The 13389-nt window shown below is 37.1% G+C and overlaps 1 protein-coding gene across 4 annotated transcripts in view; it reads left to right on the top strand.

Annotated features, from left to right (window-relative positions):
• The window catches only part of LOC101744481 (protein singed wings 2), a 46146-nt gene that overhangs the window by 25419 nt on the left and 7338 nt on the right, over window positions 1–13389 (top strand). For 3 of the 4 annotated variants that reach the window (XM_062669718.1, XM_038012603.2, XM_062669719.1), the window contains 2 exons: window positions 5167–5324; window positions 12777–12950. In XM_062669718.1, coding sequence (XP_062525702.1) covers window positions 5167–5324; window positions 12777–12950 — 332 coding nt within the window. The remainder of the gene's footprint in view (window positions 1–5166; window positions 5325–12776; window positions 12951–13389) is intronic. The other variant, XM_038012604.2, reaches the window with a different exon arrangement.

Genomic DNA, 13389 nt, shown 5'->3' with positions numbered 1-13389 from the left:
CTCCGGGGCGAATCTCCGAGTGGAGTGAATCGAACTTAGTTCAATTCAACCCGTTAAAGACAAGTTTGCGCGTTCACTGCGAAGAAGGACCCCTTTGTCGTGGTGCCACAATTCCAAGTATCCCTGAAACCTTTCACGAGTATCGGAATACTTGGAGTCGACATTTCGAGCGATGTCCAGCTTCGGAGTCATTAGGAGGGCAAAGCCAAGATGGCGTCCAAAATGCTGGGAGTCCTCAACAGAGCGAAGCGATACTTCACGCCTGGACAAATACTTTTGCTTTATAAAGCACAAGTCCGGCCTCGCGTGGAGTACTGTTCCCATCTCTGGGCTGGAGCTCCCAAATACCAGCTTCTTCCATTTGACTCCATACAGAAGAGGGCCGTTCGGATTGTCGATAATCCCGTTCTCACGGATCGTTTGGAACCTCCGGATCTGCGGAGGGACTTCGCTTCTCTCAAAAAGGAACTTAATAGAACAAATTTATGATGTCTGACAATATTTTAGGGTAAACCTTAATGTAGATTTTTCAAAGTAGTTTATCTGTTTCTCCTACTGAACAATTATGGCATTAAGTACATTATTTTCATAACTTTGATAATTGACTGCACATGGCTTTCGACAATTATAAGACCTGTGAATGGTAGTATATTTTGTCAGTAAATGGACATGTCAGAAGTACACGCTAATGGGAGGAAGTCCGACGTTTGTAGGAATGAATTAAGTATGCGGAACAATATACAGAGTTCCAATTTATTTCCAAAAAAACGGTAGACTTATCTGTAGTGAATTGATTAGTAATATATTTAAATATACGCGGATGGGGTAAGTACACCAATGTAGTTTGGTGGTCAAAAGTACTGCGAAGAATATTGATATTAGTATATTAGTATTTTCTAGGATATTGCGACAAGGTGAATTTCGAGTTACATAGTCAGTTTCATATTCGTTAATACGTTAATATACATGATTCATTTTGCTCTAAGTTTATTAGAAGTGGTGGTTGTCAGAAGGTTGGAAAATGAAAGGTTGCCAAAAGAGTTACGGGATTTATATATATATATATATATATATATATATATATATATATATATATATATATATATATATATATATATATATATATATATATATATATATATAATAAACAGTTTGCAAAACTTTAATTTCTTTAAGATGAAAATTACAATCGTGTTTAATCTCTCATCGTTGACCATAATTTCCGGGTGCCTGTGGTTTCGGGAGATTATTTATCAGTTCGAAATGTTCAGAGAAATGAAGAATCTAATCGATTACTAAGCGGTACTGAGATTTAGTGATACAAAGCTCTTTTGACATTTATTAGGGCGGCGCCGGCATTCATGTTGTCATATTTATACGCTCCTGTAACTAAATGTACCAGTAACAGTAACTTAATAAAAAGTGAACTGTGAGATGAGTAAATCATCTGAATTTTGACTCTGCTTAATCTACATGATATCCACCAAGGTAGAGATAATTAAGATGAGCTTTTGATAAATTGCTAACTAAGTAATCCATACTTTTTCCATCCAATACCTACTTATCTATCCATTTAAGAAATGATAAATAAAATGTACTTAAGATAACTGTAAAAAGTAATTAAGATAAAGTTTCGGTTCCAGGATTAATTATTCTATTATTAGAAACTGTTGCTGACACAAGTATGTTGGGTGAAGTAGGTTTAAATTCTTAAGAAGTAATATTTGTTTCTGTATCAAAAATGAAGGCATTTTTGTTCTGTTAATTGTCTAATTGTCTGTCTAGGAAGCGCATGTAAATTGTTTACCTTTTTCTTTAATTGCCGCTGTACACAACACTACCCCTGATTTTTGTAAACGTACATACACACATACATTTTTTACTGGTGGTAGGACCTCTTGTGAGTCCGCACGGGTAGGTACCACCGCCCTGCCTATTTCTGCCGTGCAGCAGTAATACGTTTCGGTTTGAAGGGTGGGGCAGCCGTTGTAACTATACTGAGACCTTAGAACTTATATCTCAAGGTGAGTGGCGCATTTACGTTGTATATGTCTATGGGCTTCAGTAACCACTTAACACCAGGTGGGCTGTCATCAATAAAAAAAAACACATAGATGTTAGTTTTTTTGGATATTTTTGCTCATACCATTTGCAGGTAAGCTTACTGCAAAAAAATACTTGTTTACATTGTTACATCGGGAGTCAACGATATTGTTCCTAAATGTTACGTCATTTATTGAATTCGATCGCCTCGTTCATGTGATCATTAGTGAACCTGATTACCGGTGGTTTTGTACTACTCATTTGGGTATCGTTTTACAAGTTTGTGTTTGTAAGGGCTTTACGAAACAAAAGAAAATATCTTTCTCGAGAGAATGTTATTGCTCGGTAAATCGACGGTCTGAATATTATTGTTTAGAACTTGTATAAATGCAAGATTTTCTTGAAAATTTGGTCAGTACGCTTATGGTTTTTGTTTTAGTATAACTCCACGATAGCTACTATTAGAGATTAAGGTTTAAAATCGAAAGTTTCGAAACAATCGCGAAGCTATCGCGAAACAAAATATATGAAAAATAATATCTGACGTACAAATTTTCTTTCAAAAACAATAATACCTACAATAAAAAGGGACGCAATTCGAAAGCCGTAATAAAAGCCTTTTACTTGTGATAAAACCTCGTTTCCGAAACACTGTTTTTCCTTTGACGTAACTTTATGAAGCACTAAACAAAACGAATGTAAATCGGAAACGGCGTTTACACGAACGCAACGTTAACCACGATCAAAGTGAAATTAATGCTTCGTAAAAATACTGTTAATAGTCAATTTCTAGATTTTGCGAATGTCGATACCTATTCAATTTTAAACAGATGTGCGTCATTAGAATGTGAACGGCATCTATTTTAAAAATGGAATTCGAGGAAAATTTTCAACCTATTTACTGTGTATGTGCAGTTTTCGGGGTTATTTCATTAGATATATGGATATTTTATTACATACATATATGGTGGTCCTGCATATAATGATACCTTATTATTGATACCTTCCGGTCACCGTCCTCGTCGAACCCGTCGCTTGCGACGAAGGTCTCGACGAGTAAGTTAACCCATAGACACAACCCACTGAGTTTCTCGCCGGATTTTCTCAGTGGGTCCCGTTTATGATCCCGTGGTAGATTGTGCGAAGCACTGCTCTTGCTAGGGTCAGTGTTAGCAACACTTCCGTTTTGAGCCCCGCGAGCTCACCTACACGTCAAGGTGAAGCTGAAATAGCCTCTCAAGGCTATCAGCGTAGGTAGGAAAAAAGAGACCTTTACTTCGAGGATGTCAAGAATATCCGTCACAGTAAACCCATATAGTTTATTTTGGATTTAAGCTTCTACAAAAATATTGCTTTGTAGTGGTCACAGTAGATTCGTATAGGTCACAGTAGTTTTATAGTCGAGCGATAATCAAAGTAATTAGAGAGAGCGAATATATTTTATTAGACACCAAAACATAATTAACACCAAAAACAGTCAACAGGGTGGGTCTTATCCCTAAAATCGATCTCTTCGAGACAACTATTTTATCTACAGAAAATCTGAAAAAGATACAGCAGCAATGTTGTGGTGTACTATTAACTATATCTAGAGTGCTCTATCAAGATAGACTAAACCATTACGCACGTTATTGAAGAGGAAATATATTTTTATTCTACAGTAAATATACTTAATTCCGTATAATATAATTTAGTTTACTTAAGATATGAAATCACTATAAATTTTTCATACCAATATACAATCATACTTACACTTCTTCTTCTTCCAGTGCCTCTTCAATCCTGAAGGTTGGCCGTTAGCTTTCTATATTCGTTTTTATCTGCAGCCAGCCGGAACAGCTGTTCGACGGAGGCAATACCGGTCCACTGCCGGATATTCCGGAGCCATGATTTCTTTCTTCGCCCAGCACGTCTCTTTCCGTCCACTTTGCCCCTAATTATCAGCTGGAGCAGCATGTATCGATCGTTCCTGAGCACGTGGCCGAGATACTCTATCTTGCGCTTTTTGATAGCAGGCAGCATTTTCCGGGACATATGAACGCGCTGAAGCACGGTTTCGTTCCTGACCCTCTGCGTCCAACCAATGCGTAACATGCGACGGTAGCACCACATCTCGAATGCCTGTAGGCGTCTTGTAGTGTCCTCTTTCAGGGTCCACGTTTCGCAACCATACATGACGATAGGCCAGATATAGCACATGAGTAGCCTGACTCGGAGCTTTATATTCAGTTGACGACAGCAAAGAACTTTCCTCATTTTATTAAAAGAGTAACATACTTACACACAGTAATTAATTGATTCTCATAATTTACATGTCCCAGTTACAAAGAATCACAAGTGTGACGTAGGAATTATTCATTTATTCATTCATTCTTTCTCTTCGTGCCACATAACGTGTTTTTTTTTTCTACCTATGCTGATAGCCTTGAGAGGCTATTTCAGCTTCACTTGACGTGTAGGTGAGCTCACGAGGCTCAAACCGGGAGTATTGCTGATACTGGCCCTAACGAGAGCAGTGTATCGCAAATTCTACCACCGGATCTGAAACGCGACCCACTGAGAAGATCCGGCGAGAAACTCAGTGGGCTGTGTCTATGGGTTAATTCACTCGTCGAGCCCTTCGTCGCAAGCGACGGGTTCGACGAAGACGGTGACGGATGCTTGGGGTACCTAAAAGCACCGTTAATAGATCGGGAGGATCTGTAATGACGTATTTAGGGCAACGTGTGGTAGTCACAGTCTGTCCTTTTATCTTGTTGCTCAGGAATTTGGCATTAGTTTTGCGACCGGACGCCTGCCATATGTCAACCCTCCTTGAACTATATCTACAGTTGTATAATCATTGGAGCGAGTCACACAGCGGACTTCTGTTTTTTCTTTTAATGTTTATTGTACTTCATTCGTTTTTGGTTACTTGGTTTGGTTTGTTTTGTATTTTATTATTATTAAGAATTACTTAAATTTAGATTTTCAATTACGAAAATGAATTGTTAATTCATTAATTATTGTCTTAAAATTTAATGAATAGGAAATAACTAAAATATGCCGATAGCATTAGCATATGCGAGGTATTTGATTTGTACTAATATTTATTCCAACAGTTCAATTAGATTTTCATTTTAGGAAACAAGTGGGATTGCAGTGACGGTGGCTTGGACTGGCTCGCAATGGAGGAGCCAAATGGTACTACTAAGAGCCGTATCACGGACTATTACGATCTTGTGTGTTACCAAAAACTGTATCGGGGGAAACCGTTGCACAAAGTCATGGATATTATTAAGGTAAGTTATTAATGAGCGTTCCGTTCATTGAAAAACTTAAGTATAATGTCATAAAGGGCTGGATAAAAGTAATAGCTTTATGCTAATACTGCTAATACTTAATGCTGGTAGTAAAACGTTGTTTACCATCTTTTTTTGTATTATGTTTCAATTTTTTTTGTAGTTTGAAAGAATCGTGTTGTAAAAAAGGCGCAAAATTTATAAATTTATAAAAATACCAGCAGCAATAACAGTATTTAGTGCAATATTGGGAGGGCCGTGAGCTCCATTTCCATATCGGTTAAACATTTATGTAAGAGCAGGTTCATTCGCTCATTGTTTGAGTATTTAATATCTATATCTGTATCTATATAAATATATAAGTATGCACATTAGTCTCTGGTTCCCATAGTACAGGGAATCCTATGTTAGGGCCAGATGACCATGACTTGTCCCCGTTGATATTTATTATTATTATTATTATTATTATTACAAGTCGACACGGGTAGGTACCATTATAGTAATTCATTTTAAATGTTTGGTAATGGTTAATAATGGTCTAATGGTTCATAGTGAAATATTACATTTCCAAACATACCTACTACGAGTAGTTGGTATTGTAGAAAGTTGTTTTTTTTTAAGGCCCATAAAATGTCTTAACACGTTCTATGCCGAGAGAAAAAACGCAGTTTCCTGTCCGGGCCGTGTCGGTCAGTGATTTTTAATATGATTTTTAATAGGCCTAAAGGGAAAATTCGCTGACGGTCAGCACTGACCGCGTTGGCAGAGAACGTGTTAAATATGTCGAATATATGTAAGTAAGATTGGTCCTACCGCGACAAAATTAAACATAATAAAGTACAACGATAACAGGAGATTTTGTTGCTTAATGAATTTCGCACATACTTCTCATACCTTGCCGACGAGATTACTTTTATTTCCATAATCGCTTAGAAACATTCTTAAGATTTATTCGGCCATAACGTAATGCGCAAACAAATTATTGAAGATAACTAACATTTGTAAATAGTCTCAATATCTGTTTCTACCTATGTATTATACAATCTGTGGATTTCAGTGTATTTGGAATGGATGGAAAATGTATAAATGGAAAATGGATTTTACGGATTACTTTTTTCGTGAAAAGTGTGTGAATTATTGGTTCAGAGTTTTAATTCATTTGATTTTAAACATTTGGGTGGACGTCTTATGAGTCCACACGGGTAGGTACCATCACCCTGTCTATTTCTGCCATAAATCAGTAATGCGTTTCGATTTCAAGGGTGGGGTAGCCGGTGTACTGTAAAAACTCAGACCTAGAACTCATGTCTTCGGCATTTACGTTGTTGGTGTCCAAGGGCTCCGGAAACCACTTAACACCAGGTGGGCCATGAGCTCATCAGACCATCCAGGTAATAAAAAAAAACGTAAATGGTGAAAATTTTAACATACAAGAAAACCGTCTTCGACGAAAAAAATCTTGTTTGGCTAGCGATAACCACACACTGCACCAGATTGGACGTTAAATAATTTGTTTGCGCCTTACGATATGGGCTAATTAATGAAATAAACCTAATCTCGTCGGCAAGTTCTGAGAATTATGTGGGTATTCATTAAGTAACAAAATCTTCTGTTATCGTTGTACTTCATTAGGTCTAATTGTCTTGCGTTAGGACCAATCTTACTAACGTTTCACATATTTAAAATATTTTATCTGTCTTAACAAAAAAAACAACAAAAAACAACTCACCCGATGTTCTTCAAGTTCTCGTCTTCTCCAACAGGAGGGTTCCCTAATAGTTTCTCATTGGCTAACGGGAGAAGAGCACTTCACACTTTTAGCGAAAGTTCTGGTTGCGGTATCGGTTGAAAAATCGGGTTTAATTCTATTCCATCACGCGGACGGGTACGTGAGCTCACGGGCTAAATCTGAGAGAATTTGCTAACACTAGCCGTAGCAAGAGCAGTGCTTCACTGAATTACCGGATCGGAATCTCGAGCCACTGAGGAGATCCGATGAGAAACTCAGTGGATTGTGTCTATGGGTTATGTTGTACGTAGAACTAACTCCTCGTTGTATTCGACGAGAACGGTGAACAGATCCTAAAAGCACTGAGAGAGGATCCGGACGATCGTATATCGGATATGACATGTTATAGGCGACGGCGGGTTTGCGTTGCCCCGTCGCTGGTTCGGGTATATATGTAGTTAGAGGCGGCTATAATAAGTGCGTCATCATTTTTTTTATTTATTATTGAGAGATTACCGGTGGCCCGGAGGCTTTTCCAGTTTCACAAGAACAGGTGGGCGAGCAATGGCTCAGCCAGGAGGGGTGGGATTTGTTACAACCTACCCGAGCGTCTCCAAGGGAGACCTAACAACTCAAGAGTAGCTGCTTCGCGAATGAATCTACCTGATCGGAATCTCGACCCGTGGGTCATCGTGTCGTGCCCTGTAGCGCCGCTTTTACGAAGGAAAAATGTGCATGATTAAGGATGACTCTTAAAGGAATAGTCAGGTATTGATTAAATTTCAAGCTTGAGAGGTGATAGCTTTCAAAAATTTTTTATGAAAAAAGCTTTTAATTAAAACGGACTTTAGCAAAGTATAATATTTTTTCTTATCACTAACTTAATAGTTTGAGAAACATTTATTAGTTTGAAATTAACAAAAATCGTTCGGATGAATCGATACTACATATTAATTAATGTTACCAAACAATTAATTTTCTTTCGAGTGTTCTGTTATTATATTATTCCCCCATTTAAAAATGCTTAGTAAAAAACAGGGTAAACGCACTCTTCGCGATTTTCTAAATATCTGTTAAAAATCCAGCCTTCATTCCGACGAATCCAATGATCATAAGTTAGATTAGATTTGTTGTGTTTTGTTGTCCACTTTTTGGGTTAATCATCAAACTAGCTCCATGTTACCTTATCGATCACGCGTAGCCAGTTCGCACGGAAGTTTAATGTAGCCAAAAGCAATCATCTTGAAATGTATTGATGCCCCTGTAACAGATTATTTCAGACTTCGGTTTTAATATAATAATATGTTCAGTGACTTGAGCTGATATTCAAGCCTGATAGTTTCTACTAATTTTCTTGTTTGAAGGAATTTACCCTCAGATTTCCGTGTATGCTCACTTGATAGGATAGGAGTGCTCTCAATGAATTTTCCTCAAATATTTAGATAATCCCGATCCCGCTTTTGATAGCTGGTCCTCACTAATGGATTATGTAAGTTCAAATGTTTAAAGACCTGTCTTGTATTTGTTGTTTGTTAATAAGTTTCGCTTCTTTCTATATTTGTAGTTTCTGATCACAGTATGCATTTCAAATGCTGCTTATTAATGAGTTTTGATGCGTTTTATGCGTTTTGTCAAAAATACGTTATTGACCCAGGGGTTTTGTAGTTTCATACTTTACTTTTACATGGCTGTTCAATAGTTTATATCATTCGTTTATAGCAGTAGTGTTTTAATTAGAGTTAGTACCACGGTAATATATTTTTCTAGCGCAAAACAATCATGCGAACCAATTTAAGGTTATATTTGAACTTAAATTACAATATAGAGTCGGTATTATTAATATCGAATATAATGAATCGAAATTCGAACATAATAACTGAGACCTCTATCTTTAAGTGAATTTATTTATCTTTTTTTTTATTGCTTAGATGGGTGGACGAGCTCACAGCCCACCTGGTTTTAAGTGATTACTGGAGCTCATAGACATCTACTTCAAGTACCTATAGTTACAACGGCTGCCCTACCCTTCAAACCGAAACGTATTACTGCTTCACGTCAGAAATAGGCACGGTGGTGGTACCTACCCGCGCGGACTCACAAGAGGTCCTTACCACTAGTAAAAAATGGATGTATGTTATGTATTTTGATACCTCTACCATTTGCCTTTTTTGCAGAAGAAAAACTGTCTACATCTACTTTTTTTATTGATTAACAGATTAAGCTTTTCAAAACTAAATCATGAAAGAAAATCTATTGACAAGCAGAGGAGAAAATATAACTTAACTGTTTTGTCTCTGTCTATCTATATATTAATAAGTGAAGCAAAAACTTTGTATCCCTTTTTACGAAAATTGCGCGGACGGAGGAGTATGAAATTTTCCACACTTATAGAGAATATAGAGAAGAAGTGCACAATGCTAATATTTTTTAAAAATAATGCATAAAAGATACATTAAATCAATAAAGAAAACATTACACACACTACATACCATGTATTTGACGCACACACGCATGCATACCATTTATTGTCAAACTTTTGTTCTTTACGTCTGTGGTCAAATTGAGAATAGATTAAATATTGTTTAGTCTTTATTAATATTTTTTATGTGTACCCTTGGCGAAATTTGTGATTATAGAAGTATAAAATACAATCATAATAGTGTACAAACTTACAATTCCAATTAATTATAGTCGAATTTCGACTACTACGGGATCTCTAGTTTAAATAAATATGTTATGATCAAATTTCGTAGAAAAATTAAATAATGTCGCAATCGATTGTGCTGCTGTGGCGGGAATATTGTGCTGACATTACGCATGGTGACGTTTGTATGCAAGCACAATAAGTGGATCAGGTGGTGTAAGTAGATAAGTGCAGTAATCAGCAATATTACTTTTGATTCGATGTGTCAACGTTTTATTTGGAATCGTGTAAAAATATATTGTACTAGCGTGGCATTTTTGACATTTATGGATTGTTCTGGAATATTTTTATGAAATTTTTCACTCACTTCAAACAGTAATTATTAATTTTATCATAACGAAACATATTATATGTACATATATGTACGTGTACCATATAATATGGTACCATCGATCTGGTTTGATAAATAATGTTCAAAGATTGTGGTTAAAAGCGTGGATACTAACGCTTTTAACCACAATCTTTAACGCATTTACATTAAAGTGTCAGATATATTCCCTTAACATTAGGCAGGTTTTGAGTTCGGCTGCCTGAAGTCAGCGTAGGAAAGCTACTTAGATAAGACGATGCGTCCTGAAAGCCGCTTTATCGAGGCCACCGCTGACTACTACTCCCCGAATCCGGCTCATTCAGGAGCTAGTCACCGTCGAAGCTCTAGACATGTCCTTACGGATTTACCCGATCCACTAACATAAATATTAGACGCTTGCAACTCTATCAGGAGCAGGCATAGGGACCCGGAAACGTACTCGTCGAACTCGATTTGAAATAAGCCCGTTGATTTTCTCGCTGGAAGTTCTCAGCAGGTCGCCATTCTGATCTCGTAGTAGATGAATTCGCGAAGTAGCTGGCCTTGAGCTTTTAAGTCTCCTACGGAGGCGTTCGGGCATATGTTAGCAAATTCCATCCCTGCTGCATACCAGCTATCTATCAAACTAGGTATCACCAGCTCACCCTGATGAAACTAGAAAGGTATTCGGGCCACAAGTTATCCATCTTTCCTAAAAAAATTCGGTTGCTCATCTTTACTAATAAAGTGTTATTACTACTAGACCTTTATTTAAACTGTACCGCATTAATTTCTTTTTTTTACACTGGTGGTAGGGCCTCTTGTGAGTCCGCACGGATAGGTACCACCACCCTGCCTATTTCTGAAGCATTTGAAGGGTGGGGCAGCCGTTGTAACTCTACCTGAGACCTTAGAACTTATATCTCAAGGTTAATGGCGCATTTACGTTGTAGATGTCTACGGGCTCCGGTAACCAATTAACACCAGGTGGGCTGTGAGCTCGTCCACCCATCTAAGCAACAAAAAAAACCAAACTTTTTATATTATTTTTCGTACTTAAGTTTTGTTTAAAGTAGTCTATTCATCTAATTAGGAATTTTATAAAATCTAGAAATTTCCTTTAAAAGAAGACTTACTTTACTTTTGATTTTAATCAAAATGTACATTGTTTCAAAAAATTTTATAACTTTGTTATTTACGGTAATTAATTTGCGTTTGTCCAACTTTGTTTTTCCCTATTTTGCTTTTAAAAATTTTAACATGAATTTTGTTTTATGAAATCTCTGGGGGTGCCAATATTTTTTTCTGTAATCCAATAATGCGTTGTAATTTTCTTGTGCAACATATTGAGTTTTTAGACACGCAAAAATTTTGATTTTTGTTCATCGTTATGGTTAAGTCGATATGTGTGCATTTTAGTAGTAAAACATGATGTAAAAAAACCGTAATTTATATTTAACCTGGTTTTTATTATAGCATTCAGATAGTCGTGTCTTTATTACAAATTCGGAATTCAATTTTCTTACTGAGAAGAATCGACAAAAAACTTGCCTTTTTCCAAATGTAAATAATAAAATGTATGTAAAACACAAAAAGCCTACATATTATACAGTGGTAAGTTGAGTCATGATGATATTGTAATAATATACTTAAATATTGAAGCAGTGTTTACCATTTCGGTACGAAGTTGAGGCTGGTGGTGAGAACCTTTGCTGAACTCTGCTTTGCACTTGTAAGGTCTATAATTCAACCAAGCTAAATTTGCTCTAATAACGAGCTATTAAAATATACCCAATGAAATAATTTGATTTTACAGGGTATTTTTTACATTTTCCGTTTAGGAAAATCCTTAAATTGTCAAGGGTTTTCTTAAGTAGAATTGTTTTAGGGAAAAGCTTTACTTAAAGCTTTTAATGTCTTCAATAAAGTGGTTTGTTTCAAGTAATAAATCTTCTTTCACATTTTGTGTAGGTACTTAATGAACATTTCTTGTATATTGCGAAAACTACAACATATATAGTCTCAATTTATATTTGTTTATAGCTGCTGTTTCACGGTTACTTTGAATTCAAACGCATGAATGTTTCACGGCAGAAATAGGTAGGGTTAGTTGAAACTACCCCTGCGACCTTACAATATGATCTATCTTGATTATTAGCCGGTCACCGTCCTCGTCGAGTGAATTAACCCATAGACACAGCCCACTGAGTTTCTCGCCGGATCTTCTGTGGGTCGCGTTTCAGATCTGGTGGTAGATTCTGCGAAGCACTGCTCTTGCTAGGGCCAGTGTTAGCAACACACCCGGTTTGAGCCCCGTGAGCTCACCTACACGTCAAGAAGAAGCTGAAATAGCCTCTCAAGACTATCAGCGTAGGTAGGAAAAACGAAAAAAAGACTACTTGTGAATTTATCAATTTTGCGGTCTTTATTAGACGATGTAACCGTGGAATTCATGTTGAGTATCAATATTTATAAAAAAATATATTTTCGGACGTAAAATAATTTCGGACTTAACTAAGTATACATTCCTACCTCTCTTTGTATGTCACCCTTCGATCAACAATTGTTGATCGAAGATGTCACCAAATTAGTGAAGGTTCAATTTGATAACAGAACGTTGGTCAATTTTAAAAGCACTGAACATTTAATTTTCATATTCTTATGAGATATTCTATCAGATAACTCCTATAATTAGGCAAACTTAGCCTTAATTTGATATTAATGTTTTAGACGATGCGGGAGACCTGTCCAGATCCATGCACGTGCATCATGACGCACGTGGTGTCTGACCCTCGCGGAGCTATCATACCGTTAATTACAGTGGACTGTTCCGATAAGCAGCTCACCGCAGCACCTGCGTCACTCCCGCCCAGTGTTACAACACTCCGCCTTGAGGGCAACAAGGTAACACGGTACGACAAAATTTGAGTGCTAGAATATTGTTCAACCTGAATTAAAAGTGTTGCTTCCAGATAATCATACTGGTTATCTCCCTCCTTGCATCGATAATCCTCAATGCTGACGGTCGTGGCCTCATGTGGCTTTCTTGGGAAAATACACATGGTGGGGCGTCCCGCGTCCTTCCACGGTGGTGATTTTGGTTTATGAAGTCTTATTTGGGTACGGCTAATTAACCGCCGCCAGACATTCGTTGACTGTTTTACAGTGAAAAGGTCGAACTCCAAATCAACCCTCCTCTTTTCTCATCCAGGCTTGGGACCGGCATTGGCAGAGTTTGGTAATCTAGATATCTCTTTTAAGGGATCGTGTTCAGTGCTTTTTTTGGGTCTGTAAGAAGTCGCCAGCTAGGTGTTGGTGGCGATAGGCGGAGAATACAAATTTC

The sequence above is a fragment of the Bombyx mori genome, chromosome 8 (genome assembly GCF_030269925.1).
Source record: "Bombyx mori chromosome 8, ASM3026992v2".
NCBI lineage: Eukaryota > Metazoa > Arthropoda > Insecta > Lepidoptera > Bombycidae > Bombyx > Bombyx mori.
Note: the sequence above shows the minus strand (reverse complement) of the source record. Positions and strands in the feature narration are given on the sequence as shown.